Genomic DNA, 16582 nt, shown 5'->3' on the forward strand with positions numbered 1-16582 from the left:
CATAGAGACCCTAAAGTTAGAGGAGAGGGGACATTTTCATGTTTCATTCCTCGCACTTGGGCTCCGTGCCAATCACGCTACAACCACACACCTGAGGGTTGCTCCCACACCCACAACAGTTGTTTGACGTCACATGACAACGCCACCCCAGTGTGCAGTGCGTGTCCAGAAACCACAAGTGCCGATTGAAAATTGATTCTTGACTAGCCGAGCCCTGCCCGTGGATTAAATTCACAACGGCAAGCGAGGGTTGAGAGGGTGTCTGAACCCTGATTACTCTGTTTCAATCGCTTACAGTACACCAATTTTTGAATATAAGTAATTTCTAGACTATTTTTACACTTTTTTTCCCCTTTGGGAATAAAATGAACTCTTGAGTTTCTGCTTTGCTCAGTTGAGCGCCAAGGCATTGGTGCTCATCAACTGTTGCTGAATTTTGCAAACCTGGACCTTGACTCGGGGTACACAATGGCCTACTCCTGTGAATGGCACCACGGGTTTTACGTCCACTCTCAAGCAGACGGCGAGTCGAATGATTGTGCAGTATTTACCAGGGTGATCGTTGGACTCAAACCGCGAGCCTCTGCAACAACAAGCGCCCTGAGCCAGCGGCATAAATACCACATTAGGTACATCTGTAAAGCTGCCACTGTTGGCTAACTACAAAGTAGAATTAATACGATTAAAATTCACAGCCCTTATTCCGCTGCCGGATTGTACCTGCACATAGACATGTAGACGCCAATATATGTGCAGATGTTTTATCGAAATAATTCACAGCACTTAAACCACTGATGAGTGGAGGCCTCTCCAGGCTGTGTACTGCACCAGTTAAGAACGAAAATAATCACGTGGATCAATGCAATATAATCGGCAGTTATTTTGAAATAATGACAGCAGCGGTAGATTTACGCTTCTAAGGCCTGTAATGGGGGATGTTCATGATTACACAAAGTCGTTATCGGCGGCCGCCGGGTGAGACTCACGACTGAGAATACGAAAATAATACCTCGGCCTAGAGAGCACGTCCATCGTGGAAATGGAGCAATGAAATCGGCTCAAGTGCAAGTTGCTCCATGGATTGTTGCGTTGCAAGTCCCTGAGGGTTCCGATGCGGACAGATCATGGACATTGTGCTGCTGCTAGGTGATGCTGCATAGCAACAAGTGTGCAAGTGGGTAGGTGGTGGGTAGGTGTGGAGGTGGGTAGGTGTGCAGATGGGTAGATCAGCAGGTGGGTAGATGAGTAGGTAGGAAGGTGTGAAGATGGGTGCGGACAGGTGTGAAAATTGATGTGTAGGCAGAACGTGGTGTGTATCATGGTGGGTGAGTGGCTGGGTGAGCGATCGTGTGGGTGAGCGAGTGGCTGGGTGAGCGATCGTGTGGGTGAGTGGTGCACCCATGTCCAAACTAGATTGTTACCTACCTGCTTGTGTGCGCACGTCTTGACGTGCTTTTGTCTTTGTGTGTGCGTGCATGTTTCCACGTTTGTGTGCCCGTGTGCATGTCCATCCGTGTCTGTTCATTTGTGTGTATCCATGTCTGTGTGCATGTGTATCATTGACTGTGTGTGTGTCTGTCTGTGTCCGTGCCCACAGGTGTCTCTGCTGTTCGTGAGCTGGCGCTGGAAGTGGATCGCTTGCGGCAGCAGCTGGAGGAGTCGCAGCGGTGGAACGCATCCCTTCAGGGACGACTCGGGCTCCACGTCGCGAACAACGACACGGCCCGTAAGCGTGCTTCCACCATCGCTCGCTCGCTCATCGCACGCACTCACTCACTCCACGTGTGCACCAGAAATCAACCGTTCAGCCTCGAGATTACTATACGTCCACCAGATAATCGCCAGAAATCCGCCAGACATCTACTCTTCATCCATTCATCCTCCAGACATCAATCATTCATCCACCAGATATCCACCATACATCTACAATTCACCTAGCAGTTAACTCTTTCGCTGTCTGATAGGAGCCAGTCTTTTATTTCTGCCACGCTGATTATTTTTTCAAATCTGACCATTGAAAGGGGCACAAGTACCATGCCCCTGGAATGTCATTACTCAATCCGATATGTCCACGGCCATGACGAGAGCCACAGCCGTGGCGGTAGGAAGTATACTGGATGTGGTGTGCCGACCCAGGCAGGCCAGCTGAAATGAAGCCCCGGAGTCCCCCGTGCGCGTTCTGCCCGTGCGCGCTCGCAGGCACAGACAGCCTCGTGAGCGGCTGGAATCAGACGTCGTACATGAGCTTCCAGCTGGCGGAGCCGGAGGGGCTGGAGGAGGAGCTGCTCGCACTGCCGCTCGCCGATCTCCGTAACAAGGTCAGGAGCTCGGGGGAGAGGGGGCCGTGTCGGAGACACACGGGGGGGGGGGGGGGGGTGCATGGATGAACGTGGACACGTCGAGGAAACCGGGTACATCTGGGAGTGCACAGAAGAGGCATGGGGACACGACACTTCCCCCGTTTCTGCAAGATTTCCGAATGAATTTTTCTTTTTTCAGTAACATGACGGTGGTAGCATGCTCAGAATATAAAATATTAAAATTAAACGGAAGCACAGCTGACACGTCGATCCATGGGGACACGTGAGGACATATGAAGTCGCATGACACAGCAGTGGATAGACCATGGCCGATAATGACGAGGATGATGTCTGTCACCCTGACAGGCCCTGCAGCTCACAGCGCAGCTCAAAGATCTGCACTTGGCCAATCAGGAGCTGGAGCGAAAGGTCGGGGAGCGCGAGTTGGCCAATCAACTCGCGAGCTGCCGTCTGGACGAGGCGGAGAATGAGAGGAAACAGATGGAGGACGAGGTGAGGGCGACGAGGAGGAGGATGGAGGAAGTGGAAGCGATGACGAGAATGAAGGAGGCGGAGGCGACGAGGAGGAGGATGGAGGAGGCGGAGGAGGCACCGAGGGAGATGACGCAGTCCCATCGGCGGCTGGTGCTGGGCTCCGATGGCAGCGACGGTGACGTGGTGGCGCTGCTGGAGAAGCAGGTGGAGGTGAGAGGTCGTCAGATGGCCACGCGCATGAACAACGACTGCAACAACAGCAGCGTGATGCCGTACGGCGCATTCACGCAGCTGCAGTCACGCCTCTAAATGGTTTAAAAACGTAACAACACTCGCAAGGATAGAGACGTATGGGTGGGGGAGGTTCAGGGCGGGGGATCCTGGGTGAGAGGGGAGAGTGAGAGAGAAACCTGTGGCACAACTTGGCACGGAGCAGCCGGTGCCCAGTGGCGGTGGTGTTGATGGCCGTGGTGGTGGTGATAGCATTGGTTGTGACAATGGTGGTGGTTGCGTTGCGGCTCTGGCAACCTCGAGTCAACTGAACGCTCTGACTTTGTTTGTGCAGGGGCTCCTGGCCGACCTCGCCGGCACCCGGGCGCATCTGCGAGACGCGGAGGGGCGCTGGCGCCAGGCGGCGACGCGGCTCGAGGAGGTGGGCGCCCAAAACGACGAGCTGGAGCGGGAGCTGGAGGGCGTCACGGCGTGTTTGGAGGAGGAGGGTTTCCTGTCCTTCGACGATTTGCGGTGAGCGCCCTGCTCTAGCTACTACTTTCCAACTTGCGCCCGCCGCTGGCTTGCAGCGGCTTCCTCGCTGTAAGATCGGCGGCGGTGACGGCGCGCAACGCTTGTGCTCACGCAGGGAGGAGCTGCGGCGGCTCCGTCGCAGTCCGAAGGCTCGTGAAGGGAAGGAAGGAGCGGCGCGGATCACGGGAGCCACCACGGAGGACGTGGACGCCAGCGGGAAGCCGCCGGCACCCGAGCCGGCCGAGCTGGTGCAGCGCCTGAGCGATGCCGAGCGCGTAAACGAGCTGCTCCGGCGCCAGCTGGAGATGAACACGAGCGTCGACGGCGACAGCAGCTTCAACCCCGACCTCATCGTGGGCATGGCGTGCGAGATCGAGCGCCTCAATGCGGAGCTCGGTGCTATCCGGCAGCACCAGCTGTCGGCCGAAACGGACCGGTGCACGTCCTCCTCCGTCGACCGGAGCGAAGGCGGCGCCGCTCTCGGCGAAGAGCCGCTGTCACCGCTGTCACCGCTGTCAGAGCCGCCACCCTCACCGTCGCGCGTTGTGGGGTCAAAGGCCGGGCGGGTGAGTCGCGTCGGCGGTGGTGAAGGAGTCGTGCATCGTGGCGCGCCCCGTAACCGCGGCCGGGCACCGATTGTCCCCCCCAGCCTTGGCTGGCATCGCCGTGCAGCATTTGGCTGCGACTTGCCGCCGGGATTGCTGGCGCTGGAACGCTGGCGCCTGGCTGTAACTCTGCGTGCTGTGTTGTTTTTTCTTTCCAGAAATCGCGGCTGCCGGTCCCCAAGAGGCCGAAGGTCTCGGCAGCAGTAGTGGCCGCCCCTCCTCCCGCCCGCTGCTCCGCTCAGTCCGATGCCCTCTCGTCTCCAATGAGCGGTCACGCGATGCTGTCCGAAGGTCACGTGACAATATCCGGAGGTCACGTGATGCCAACCGCAGGTCACATGATATCGGTTGAAGGCCATGTGATGCCGGTCGGAGGTCATACGCCACCGGCAGGAAGTCACGCGACACCGGCTGGAACTCACGCGACGGCGATCGAAGGTCACGCGGCACCGGCCGGACGTCACGTGACTTCGGCCGGCGCACGCGCGACCACCCCGGGCGGCGCCGACGCGGCTCAGCGCGAGGGTGGCGCGGGGCCGTGCGAGGCGGACTCTTCGCGGGTGGAGCTGGAGCACATGCGAGCGGCGCTGGAGGACTACAAAAAGCAGAACCGCGCGCTCGAGGAGCGGCTCCTCCTGGCGAACAATGCAGCGGCGCCACCAGGGCTGCTAGCGCCGCCACCGAGCGGTGGGTCTCGCCGGGGGCGCTTGCGGACAACCGCCGGGTGCCTGCTCACAGGGAGAGCGGCGGGGCGCTCTTAACCCCGATTACTCCAGATCGAACTGATCTTAGATTTTTACTGGAATGGTATCGGCCACAGATGCTGCTGTGGTTATAACGGTCAACACAATGGACTTGCAAACCGGAAATCGGCGTTTCCATCTCCTAGCCTGGCAGTATAATCACAAGCTGGGCCTCCTCTAGGTTAACTCGGCCTAAAATGATTTTCTGCAAGTTAAGTTGTCGGCGTCTGTACCGTTTGCTAGATGTGACGCTGCTGACCACATCGGCGCCATGTCGCGCGTGCACCGGCGTTCGCCAACATCCCCGCTGCGTTTGTGTTGCAGGAGAGGCGAGCCTGGCCTGCAAGGGAGTGCAGGTGGAGGTGCAGGACCTGGGCTATGAGACGTGCGGGCGCAGCGAGGCAGAGGACTACTCCGGTGAGACGCCGCCCGGCGCTCTCGCCCCGGGGCCAGGCCGTGTGGCTAAATGTGAGCAGCGGGGGTGGTGGCAGGGGTCAGAGGGCAAGGGAAGGGGCACAAGCAGAGGCGGGAGGGAGCGGGAGTGTTTTCCAACGATGTGATTTTAGCGACAACATATTGCCAGAGCGATAAGTTACTCTTAAGAGGAGGAGCAGTTCTAGGAGTGGGGTTAGGATGTTGTCTATCCTGTGGTCGCTGCAATTTGTTAATTCTCATTACACTATTCAGTTTATCTGGCGACATCTAGTGGCTATGTTGAGCTCGTTGGGCCACTTCGTTTAAAGATCGCACCACTGGCGGGGGGGGTGGGCTAGGTGGGGGGGGACTGAGGGTTTGGTTGTTGCAGCCGTCATGAAGGTCCGAGAAAGGACGGGAACACCGCTACCGGCAGAGAAGGGAAACAAAATCGTGGAGGTGCTCGGTCGACAACAAAACACGGAGTGGATCGCCGAGTTGAGGGGCGACCAGGCCGACGAAATGGAAGCCAAGATGAAAGCAACCGTCGGCTTTTGCCGGCGTCCCAAAGGTGGTGCACGCGGAAACACGGGGCCCCGTCCGCGGGGGGCCACCGAGAGGCGCTACCATCAATCACGGGGCGACGGGGTGGGGGGCGGGAGAGCGGGCAAGGGAGAGAGCCGCACCCTGCCGGGCGTGGGGGGGGGGGGGGCGCGTGTTTTTGCGGAGCCGCCACCGGGCTTATTAATCGCGGGGAAAGCAAAGCACGACGCGGCTGACGCTAAGCAGGCGCCCGTTAAGACGTCGGCGCGTAGCCGTTAAGCTCGCCGCTAGCCCCGTGTAATTGGAGCCGCGGAGAGCGTGCGCCTGCCACGCAAGGGGTAATAGTGCCCAATTAGGGGGGCGGGGGTGGGGTGGTGGGCGGGGGGGGGGGGGGCGACGGGGGGCGGGGGGGCGACGGGGGGCGGCCACTGCCGGAGCCCTGCCCGGTCCGGTTCCTGCTTTGTTGTCGGGGCCTGCGCAGCGTCGCGCGGAGGAGCGGGGATAAGTGCTGTAATCACGCCGCGCCGGCCCCCAGCCTGGCTGGCGCCAGCGCTCAGCGGCTCGGCCGTTTCAAGTGCAGGGAGCGCCGCCGCCGCTACGGAGAGCAAGCGCCGTATTAGTTTCATTTCTTTAGGAAACCGCTCGGGGCCCTCAGCTTCTCGAGCACAGGGAGTCTCCGCGGTCCTGGCCCCATTCATCGATGGCTGCGCGAAAACACCGTCACATTAAATTTGGTTCTGCGCTTAATTTGGATACATTCCAGCCCTGAGAAATTTGAAATATTGTGTCCGATTGTCACGTGATGAACATTACCCTCGGTGGCGGAGCGGGTGGGAAAGTGCTGCCCTCTGCTGTGTTGACCAGAGGTCGCATGCAGGGATGTCACAGGTAGCTCTGTGATATTCACTTCTGCGAGCCCTCCTCTAACACGAAGGACTGGCACTGCGTCGTGAGCGATCCGAGTGGGTGTGATGCGTCATGTCATGGACACGATCCCGGTACTACGATCGCCACCTCGGCTGGTATCGCTCGCCCGCCCCGACGAACACGGAGAGCTCCGTGACGTTATTTTCGTCCACACCGGTCGCTCTGAGAGGCATGGGGAAGGAGGTGACTGCGAGATGAAGTCGTCTGAGTGGCGTCGCCCGTGGCGAGGCTGCCGGATGGAGCCGGCCGCTGCCGCTCGGCGCCCTTAAGCGTTTCCAGATGCGGCCGGGGGGCAGCAGGGCCAGCCGGGGCGGTGCCGTGCGCTCTCCCTACCTGTGGCCCCCCGGCCCCACCCCCCTCCTGCGCCCCCCTCAGGCCCCCAGAAACCTCTAATCAGCGGCACTTCCTGTTATCTGATCCGGAGAGGAGGAAATGACGAGGGCGCCGCCGCTGCCTTTGTGCCGAGACGACGGTGAAGACCGTCATGTGTCGTGGGCCGGTGGTCGTGGTAACGCACGTGTAAACGTGTACCCGTGCACATACGTGTGTACATGCGTAGATACGTATGGGTACATATATGTAGATGCGTCAGCACAGTAACACGTGCATGTGCGATTGTGTTGCGTACGTGTGTATTTACGTGTGTGTACATTATACATGTGTACGTTATGTGATGTGTGCGCCATGCCATGTATGATATAATTACCACGTGATTTGACATTATCGAGTCTAAAAGCGAGCGCATCTCTAGACGCCGTACAGAGATGTGTATGAAAAATATACATTATATATAGAGAGAGGGACAGAGAGGGGGGTAGTCTGCCGCAGCCATAGGAGAAGAGGAAGCTCTTGAGCCTGGACCTGACCATGGCTTCTGCAGTCACTCCGTGTCGTTGATCACCCCTGGTGGTTATAACCTGGGCTGGTTCATCTCTCCACATACGTTGGGGCCTTGATTTCCCCGGTGCAGTGATTGTAGACGTAACGATTGACGTAGGCGAACGAGAGCGGGGTGGCAGGACTTTCGCAAACTCTAACTCGGTGATCAGAGGCGGCTGCTGTGCTCTCCTCGCCTACCGCCCCACGTGGCGCGGTGGAGTCGAACATCCAGCAATGGATTGACAGAAGGGGGCTGTCCGCACGCACGCGTTGCGTCTCCACACCGAACCGTTCCTCTCGTTCCCGCAGGCCCCGGTGGGATCGCCCGCCACGGCAGCCGGGACGCCATCTTCCCTGCCGCCGGCGCCACAGCCGCCGCGGCCGCCGCCGGCAATGCCGCGGCCGCCGCCGGCGATGCTGCGGCCGGTGCCGTCGACGCCCCGGGGCTGCGCCGGCAGGTAGAGGACCTCAACGCGCAACTGGGAAACTACCGGCAGATCGTGCGCGAGCTACAGGCCCGCCAGCGCGGCCGTGACGGCGACGGAGTCGCGGCATCGGCGGACGTCGTCGGCACGGATGGCGTGGGCGGGCACCGCCACGGGCAGCCCAAGGCAGTGGCGCGCAGCGACTCCTGCAACGGCTCCGACTCGGCACAGGGCTCGGAGCACGACGGCGACGGCACGCCGTCCTCCGGCACGCCGAGATCCCCCGCGGTCGTGGGCGTCGGCCCCGGGCCGAGCCGGGGGGATCTGTCGCGTCCGGCCCAGAACGGGGGGGACCCCTTGGAGGGCCCCCGTTGCGCCGCGGACACTGACGGCGGGCGACGCGACGGCGAGGAGAGCGACGGGTCACCGGCGTCGGCCGCGGGGACGGCCACGGCGGCGTGGATGCGGCAGCTGTCGCGCGAGGCGGAGCGCGAGGTGACGCGGCTCATGGGCCAGGTCGGCCGTCTGGAGGAGCAGCTGCACGACACCAAGCGGCTCAACCGGCAGCTCAAGGAGCAGCTGCGCGGCCTCCACGGCAAGAGGGACAGCAGCGGCAGCGCTGGCGAGGGCCCGCGGTGAGACTCGCTGTGTGTTGTGGCACTGCCGGGAACGTTCACGGGACGCCATGTGAGTTCCGAATTTTAATCTAAACCCGGGTGGCTTCGACACGCGCGGCGTCTGGTGACGCTGAGCAAAGACCCATTCACCGTGCGAATTCCGCCACTGCAAGCACTGACATGAACACAGTGCTACAACTACACCACCATCACTCCTACATTCACACCACGACCACTGTAACCGCGTCACCACCATTATCACTACCACCACAAGACCACAGATACTGGTCACTGGTATTGGCTGTGAGTGGGAATCGAACCCCCCGGTTGCTGGATTCATAGCCAAGTGCAGTGCACTAACCATTGTGCCCCCCCCCCCCCCCCCGGCACCAGGCTGGACTCGCTGGTGCAGGCGCAGGCGCGGGACCTGTCGGAGCTGCGCCAGCGGCTGCGCTTGAGCGCGCGGCTGTGCGGGGAGCTGCGCGAGCGCCTCTGCACGCTCACCAAGGCGCTGGAGGAGCTGCTGAGCTCGGGTGACGTGGACTACTACGCGGGCGAGGGCGTCCGCAAGCAGCTGGGGCGCACCGCCCACCTCATGGACAAGCTGCTGTCCCGCATCAACTCGGGTGAGCGGCGCCGTCGGCGGCGCCAGCGACGTATTTTCCTCTTTTTAGTTCCCTTGGGCGGTGTTCGGCACCGTTTCGTGAGCTGGGACTGGAGAACCGGCTTTTCCCGGTCTGTCTGCCATTTCACCCGAAGCCACCAGCTGGCTGGTGAGGGTTTAGGGTTGAGGCCAGTACTGTTGGCTAGTTGGCTCGGGTCACTGTAAGCGAGAGGTCTGGTACTAGTGACCAGTCGGCTCGTTTGGCAGGGCGTAGTGGCTTGTTGTTTCCCACTAACTCCCTGCTGCCCCCTCCACGCGTCTCCTCCCCCCCACTCCCTACCCAACTGCTGTTCCTCTTCCTCCCCAGCAGAGGGGGCCCCTGATGGAGGACGTGCGGAGAGCGGCGACAAAGACGACACCGTCAAGTGAGTGTCTGATTCGTCCTTCCTCGTCTTGGCCGCGACCCCTAAGCCTGACCCCTAGCCCTGACCACCAGCTCCCAATGCTCTGCACTCATGCTAGCTTCGGCTGCCACCATAGCTATGTTGATGACTCTTATTTCTGAGCGTAACCATGACCCATATAATTCAAGGCTTGTGTTTGCGTTTGTGAAAGCTCATATGCTCCTGTGTGTTTGTGTTCCGAGGTGTCGGCCCGTGTGTGTGTTCCTGTCTGTGTGTTGCTGTGTGTGTGTACCTGTCTGTGTGTGTGCATGTCTGTGTGTGTGTGTTCCTCTGTGTGTTCCCCTGTATGCGTGCGTTACCGTGCGTTCCTCTGCGTGTTCCCCCATGTACGTGCGCATGTTGGTTTAACGTTGGACCCCGCCGGGGCCGCCCCGTGTTTGTCTTGCTGATTGGCCACTGCTGGAGGATGTAATTAAACCCTCCATCCACCCCCCCACCACCCCCCGCCCCAACGTCGGCACGGCTACCGTAGTTTATTTTTCGTGACGATTATGACTTGGGGATTGATTCTTTTTTTGCCAGTTCCTTTTCCCCGGTGCCGATCGGCACTCGCCAGAATAAATTGAAGCTGAGCTCCCGGAGCACCGCTTACAGGCGGCGGCGCCAGCGCCGTGGCGCAGCGCACCTGGCATTGGGGCGCACCCCTGTCCAATTTCCTGCCCTCTCTGTAGCCCAGTGTCTGGCCCTCCTGGTACCTGGGTCCCCAAGCGTGAGCGAGCAGCCTCGCCCGTGGTGTCGAGGCACCGGGTCCACGGGAGTTAGCCAATTTACCGGTTGTAACGGTTCTTTCGGTCGCGATACTTGCGCCACGGTTATGTGCACATGGTGGTGGTGCTGGTGGTGGTTCTGAGTAATGATGGTAGTGGCAGTGGTGGTAGATCTTGTCGTAATAATGGTCGTGGGTGGTTGTCGTGACAACGGTCGCAGTGATGGTTGTGTGGTTGTGTGTTTTTTGCGTGGTTGTGCGGCGAGCAGTGGTGCAGGGGGATCCCTGCAGCACGAGGTGGCCATGCTGAGGAAGCAGCTGGAGACCGAGCGGCGTCACCTGACCAAGAAGCTGCAGGAGGCGACGCGGCGCAGCGAGGCGCAAGCAACGCACACGCACACGCGCATAGAGAGGTGGCACACGCACGCACTTGTGGCAATGTTTAGTACAGTCGTTCTTTACGGTCGAATGAGCGACTTCCCGCCGAACAAAGACACCAAGTGCCATGTACCGTGCTTCTCTGCATAACGGGACCCGTGCACCGCACCTGGCGCAGGCTGGAGGAGGAGCTCCTGGAGCGGGACCGGCTGATCGAGGACCTTCAGCAGCAGCTGTCGTCTCCGCCTCCATCGCCCTCGGCCTGCGACGACCGCTTCCTGCGCCCGCGTTCCGCCTCCGGGTCGGGTCGCTCGAGCCACTCGCGCTCCCGAGCCGGCTCCACGTCGGGATCCGTCTCCGGGTCGGACGGATCCGTTTCTGGTTCCGCCCCACGCTCGTGGAACCGCTCCTGCTCGCTGAGCTCCGAGCGCGATTCGCTGGACCGCAAGTCGCTCGCCGAGGAGGAGGATGGCGACAGTTTCCAGGATCACTACAACCCGGCCAGAGGGCCAGGGGAGCGTTACCGTGACGACCAAAGGAGGGCAGCGCCGGGGGCGGTACCCGCGGCGGCGGTGGCGGCGGCGGTGCCTCGGGGTTACCATAGCGACGCGGAGGTCCTGAACCGGGGGCCTTGCGGTTACCACGGAAATGGGCTGGCGCACAGCCTGTCCGGGTTCGGAAGTGCCGATGTGTCGTTCGAGCAGCGGGGTTACCATAGCGACACGGGCCACGCAGGATTGGCTGCTGGACATCACGCCTCCCATCATGCGCTAGGTGAGCGTTTGATCACGATCTGTGTTTTGTGTAGAGAGGGAACGACATTTCCTTGTGAAGCTGCTAGTTTCAATACACCTCGAGTATTATAACTTTCGCCACCGTCAGCTGTGGAGTCATCACTTCCTCAATATGCAATAGCCTTGAGTAAGTAAAATGGTTACGAGAAGTCAGCAGGGTATCAATAAATGGATCTCCCTGGATTTCGATGTTCTCTCCTTTGGTTGCCACTCCGTCGTGAGTCTTGACCGCCGGGCCGTCGTCCCTTCTAGCCGTGACGCGTCGTGCCCAAGAGAGGGAAGCGGGGAGAAGCGGAGAGCAGCGGGTTAACGTGGCCATCATTTCTTGAGTGCCGCTGTAATCGATCCCCACGCGCGGGGGAGCAGCCGAGCGAGGCAAGAGGGGAGCGGCGAGGAGAGAAGCGAGGGGGAGTGCACGGGAGGCAGCCTCCACGGCCTCCTCATGACTCATTCATGCGCCTTGTGTGACGGGCGGATGGACGGCTGCGCCGCTCGGCCTCTGCGGTTACCGGCGTGCGGCTTGCATTACGCTCGCCGCTCCGCCCGCTTCCTCGCCAGCCGAGCCGTGCCGCCAGGCACCTGCTGCTGCGGCATCTCCACCGGCGTTCCCCCGGCCGTCGCCATACTAACGTTTGTTCTTGCCGCGTGCCGTTATCTTGCAGCTGCGCAGGCGTACGCCGCCGCTGCCGCCGCCGCCGCAGGGGCGCCGTTCGGAGCGGCGGAAGGCGCCAAGAATCTGGCGCTCGTCGTGCACGGCGCGGAGAACCGAGCACTCGACGCGCACGGCTGCATTTACGCGAACGCCCCCACCGCAGGTAACGGGAACCTCCTTCCTCGCTAATGGGGGCCGTGACCCCTTGAGTTGGCCGGCGCGTTGTAGACGCACGCCTGGTTCTGCGGGTCCCGTGCGCTCATCCCAGGCCGTCCGGCAAGCTCGGAGCTGCGCTCGGAAGAACGGTCGGGTTTTGTGCCGCAGTCGTGTCCATGATGACAGACTGATCGGATCGATTTCTGCATGGCAAGACCGTGAGAGATGTCGAAGGCTTGGAGAGGCCTTCATCCAGCAGTGGATAGATCATGGATCGTGCAGATGATGATGGCGTCTGAGGGCGCGGTACAGATACAGCAGACATGTTTAGTTTATCGAGAGACAGACTCGCGACACGCAGCCTCGGCGTGTGTTGACAAGATAGAGCTGCTTGGTTTTTGATTGCCCCTTCCTCGAAACCTCCAGCCGGCGCTCGGCCACTCTTGTGTACTTAGTCACAGGACTCTATTCCCTGTTCCTTCCCAGTGCTGTTCACGTTTTGTTCGCGCTCCTCCTGATGTAACAGCGCTGCTGCCCCTTTCATGGAACCTTGTCTCTGACTTCCGACCTCATCTCGGACCTCCACTACTGCCCCCTTCCCGTGACCTTGTCTCTAACCTCCTGCTGCCGCCCCTCTCCGCGCGGGTGCGCGCCTACCGCTCCCTCTCTCTCCCAGGAGCGCCTGGCCTCTTCCTGCCGTCCTTTCCTTCTCACTCTCGCGCCCTCGAGCTGTGCCGCCCCCCACCGTTAACGGCGGTGCCGGCGCCAGTGGCCGAGGGCCCCCCCCATCGGCCGGGCCTGCCCTACACGCGGCCGCCCCCTCCGGGCCAGGGCCGCCCTCCGCTGGGCCCCCACGCGCACCCCCCGGCCCTCTGCCTCTCCGACATCCAGCGGGAGCTCGACCTCCTGCAGAGGCAGCTGGGAGAACGTGAGCTCCGCTAACCCCTCTCTGGGAACCGGTTCCCGCGAGCTCGTGGGTTAGGGTTGGAGTGGGCTAGGTTGATGTCCTGTGGTCTTGGTTAATCATCTAAGGCCCAAGTTAAAAGGTAGACATAAGATCCACGGGCTTGTTCCTTGCCTTCATCCAGCAGTGGACTGTCCACGGCTGATGATGATTTAAACTGTGCATTAGGTTGCAGGTTTCGGCAGTGGTTTGGAGAAACTAAACTCCAAAGGGGTTTATGCTATGCGTTTACATGATCCTGTAGACTTGTCGGGTAAGGGTTTAGGCTGTGTGCTGGGGTTAATTTTCAAACTGTTTATTGTATTTAGACCGAGGTGGCTAGCGGTGAATGTTGACGTGTTGGGTCTCTTCGAGGTTTATTCTCAGCTGGAAATCGGCCTTAGGGCCCTTGTTTCCTACTCTTTCATCTGCTGCCTTCCACCATCGGTTTCTCTCTCCCTGGGGTTCGTAAATGTCCACTCCCTTTGCTGGCGCCCGCGCTCGCGCGGGGAGCTCGGCGCAAAGCGCCCAGGGGCCGGCGCCGCTCACCGACGCGGTGGCCGTGTGGTGCTCGCAGGCTCGGCAGAGATGGCGCTGGCGGGGCAACACCAGCAGCAGCAACCGCACCAGCAGCATCACGAGCAGCAGTCGCAGCTGCACCATCACCAGCAGCGCCAGCAGCCGCACGGAGCGCCGGGCTGGCAGGGCGGCGCCGCCAAAGCATTTGCGGCGCCGGTTGCCGGCGAGACGGCGCCGCCGGCGCGCGACACCGCGCTGCGGGAGCGGAACGAGACGCTGCACGAGCGTCTGCGCGGAGCCGAGGAGCTCAACGCCACGCTCAGGGCCGAGCTGGAGCTGCACCACAGCCTGCTGGGCAGCCCCGGGCAGGGGCAGCTCCAGGGGGCGCGGTCGGGACAAGGGCAGGGGCAAGGCTGGGCCCGGGAGGCGCCGTCACCCCGGAACGTGGAGCAGCCGACGGCGCCCTCGCCCGTGTTCCCCAGCAGGAACACCGCAGGTAGTGGCGTAGCCAGTGTGCCGTGCGTGCACCTCCACTGTCTGCGCAGGAGTTTACATCTTTTTTGTGGGTTTTTTTTACCATTATTTAATTCCAGGTGCGCTTTTGGCGTCGTGAGATGTGTTCGAGAATGTTCCGTGAAAGGAGCTGTCACAGAACTGCTTCTGAGATCCCTTCGAATGGCCACTTTCATCCACACGTGCGGTAGTCAGAGCTGCGTGTTCGTCAAATTAAGAACAAAACCAAATTTAATTTGTGACTGGGCTCAGATCATCAACTCGCTGCAGATTCGAACCCAGGTCCTCACCTGTACTGAGCCAGCGAATCATCTGCAGATGTCACATGGGACATTTGACTGTGATCTGCAATCCAAAGTCAGGGCAGATTAATGGAGGTGAGAGCAGCGTGGCGCAGGTGAAGGCGGTGTGGCACAGGTGAGGGCAGCGTGGTGGAGGTGAGGGCAGCGTGGTGGAGGTGAGGGCAGCGTGGTGGAGGTGAGGGCAGCGTGGTGGAGGTGAGGGTAGCGTGGTGGAGGTGAGGGCAGCGTGGTGGAGGTGAGGGCAGCGTGGTGGAGGTGAGGGCAGCGTGATGGAGGTGAGGGCAGCATGATGGAGGTGAGGCTAGCTTAGCGGAGGCGATGGCAGCGTGGTGCGGGCGAAGGCAGCGTGGCGGAGGTGCGAGAAGTTGGGCGAGGGTCACCGTATGTGTGTGCCGCGTGGCAGAGCTGCTGGAGGAGCACCTGCGGGAGATCCGTGCTCTGCGACGCCGTCTGGAGGAGTCGATTCTCACCAACGAGCAGCTCCGGCGCCAGCTGGAGCAGCGGCTCGCCGACTCGGAGCACGGTGCGGAGCGCACGCGGGACACGCTTGACGCATGCGCGGTCGGCACGTAAGTGACGGGCACGCGACGCGCGCGCATGCACTGTTAACCTATTTGCGCGTGTCCCTGCATGCGCAGGCAACTCCACCAACATCTACATTCAACGCTCGGAGGAGAACCGCTGGCACCGCGAGCGTAGCGGACCCCACGGTGAGTGCAAAGATAAAGACAAAGATCCCCCGTGTAGTCTTTTAACTGGCCATTGGGCCAAGTGCTGTTCGCGAGCACCTATGAAGGCCGGAACGGCACAGAAGAGGGTGGGGTGGCCAGTGCACAGACACACGTACACAGACATCGTGTGCACTGATGCGCAAACACTCACGTGCACGCAAACGTGTACGTGTAGACGCGCAGGCGTGAACATGCACACATGCGTGTTTGTACCCACATACATACACGTGCATGCACGCACACGTACACACGTGTTTTCGTTAAGCATTACGAGGAGCCGGCTGTCAACCACCCCGCCACCTCAGCTGTTACCTTGAGTGAGTGGTCACTGTCACCTGATCGTCTAGAACAGGTGTGCGGCCCCGCCGGTACGTCGCGTTGGGTTTAGGCCGCTCGCCAAGATGCGCAGGGTTAAGCGCGCGTACGCGGCTGTCGTCTACAGACGCCGGCTCGGAGGAAGAGGCGGTCCTCAGGGAGGCGCTGCTGCGCAAGACGGAGGAGCTGGAGCAGCTCGGCGCCGAGCTGGACGCGTCACGCTCGCAGCTGGCGCAGCGCCAGTCCGAGCTGGACGCGGCGCGGGCGGCCGGCGAGCGGCTCCGGCGCGAGCTGGAGGAGACGCGGGCGCGGGACGGGAGAGGAGACCCGGCGGGCGAGCGCCGAACTGGAACGGGCCGACCGGGAGCGGGCGGGAGCCAGGCCGAGCTGGAGCGCGTGCTGGCGCAGGCGAGGGAGGCGGCGTCCTGAACTGGAGGTGGCGCGGGAGAGGCTGCGCGGCGCCGAGCGGGCGGGGGAGGATCTGCGCGCCGAGCTGGCGGCGGAGCGGGGCGAGCGCCGGAGGGCGGAGGCGGAGAAGGGAGAGAGGGACGCGCGGGAGAGGGCGGCGCCAGCCGGCGATCACGGCGACGACGGAGAGGAGCTGTCGCGCCAGCTGCGGGCCGCCCACGACGACATCAACAGGTGCGACGGCGCCAAGAGGGCCGCGGGGCGCTTGCCTCCGCACGCGCCGTGGTGCCGCGCTCGCGACGTTTCCTCCCGTCGCTTTGTTTCTCTTTGCGGCGTGGTGCCCGTGGTGAGTTGTGTGGTGGTGGTGTCGCAGGCTGCAGGGTGAGGTGGGCTGGCTCAAGCAGC

The 16582-nt window shown here is 61.4% G+C and overlaps 1 protein-coding gene across 5 annotated transcripts in view; it reads left to right on the forward strand.

Moving 5' to 3' along the window:
• LOC133341680 (myomegalin-like) overlaps window positions 1–16317 on the forward strand; it is a 31213-nt gene extending 14896 nt beyond the window's left edge. Inside the window, exons 16-33 of one of the 5 annotated variants that reach the window (XM_061550272.1) lie at window positions 1598–1726; window positions 2200–2318; window positions 2667–3005; window positions 3361–3539; window positions 3655–4105; window positions 4303–4831; window positions 5212–5355; window positions 7960–8710; window positions 9086–9318; window positions 9664–9721; window positions 10736–10879; window positions 11023–11618; window positions 12301–12453; window positions 13123–13374; window positions 13967–14404; window positions 15127–15246; window positions 15362–15433; window positions 15897–16317. In XM_061550272.1, the coding sequence (XP_061406256.1) occupies window positions 1598–1726; window positions 2200–2318; window positions 2667–3005; window positions 3361–3539; window positions 3655–4105; window positions 4303–4831; window positions 5212–5355; window positions 7960–8710; window positions 9086–9318; window positions 9664–9721; window positions 10736–10879; window positions 11023–11618; window positions 12301–12453; window positions 13123–13374; window positions 13967–14404; window positions 15127–15246; window positions 15362–15433; window positions 15897–16198 (5009 nt within the window). In that variant the 3' untranslated portion in view covers window positions 16199–16317. The remainder of the gene's footprint in view (window positions 1–1597; window positions 1727–2199; window positions 2319–2666; window positions 3006–3360; window positions 3540–3654; window positions 4106–4302; window positions 4832–5211; window positions 5356–7959; window positions 8711–9085; window positions 9319–9663; window positions 9722–10735; window positions 10880–11022; window positions 11619–12300; window positions 12454–13122; window positions 13375–13966; window positions 14405–15126; window positions 15247–15361; window positions 15434–15896) is intronic. The other 4 variants (XM_061550273.1, XM_061550274.1, XM_061550276.1 and 1 more) reach the window with 4 other exon arrangements.
• Window positions 16318–16582: the final 265 nt, after the last annotated feature.

The sequence above is a fragment of the Lethenteron reissneri genome, chromosome 12, assembly GCF_015708825.2.
Source record: "Lethenteron reissneri isolate LAM-NWPU_2019-01 chromosome 12, ASM1570882v1, whole genome shotgun sequence".
Taxonomy (NCBI): domain Eukaryota; kingdom Metazoa; phylum Chordata; class Hyperoartia; order Petromyzontiformes; family Petromyzontidae; genus Lethenteron; species Lethenteron reissneri.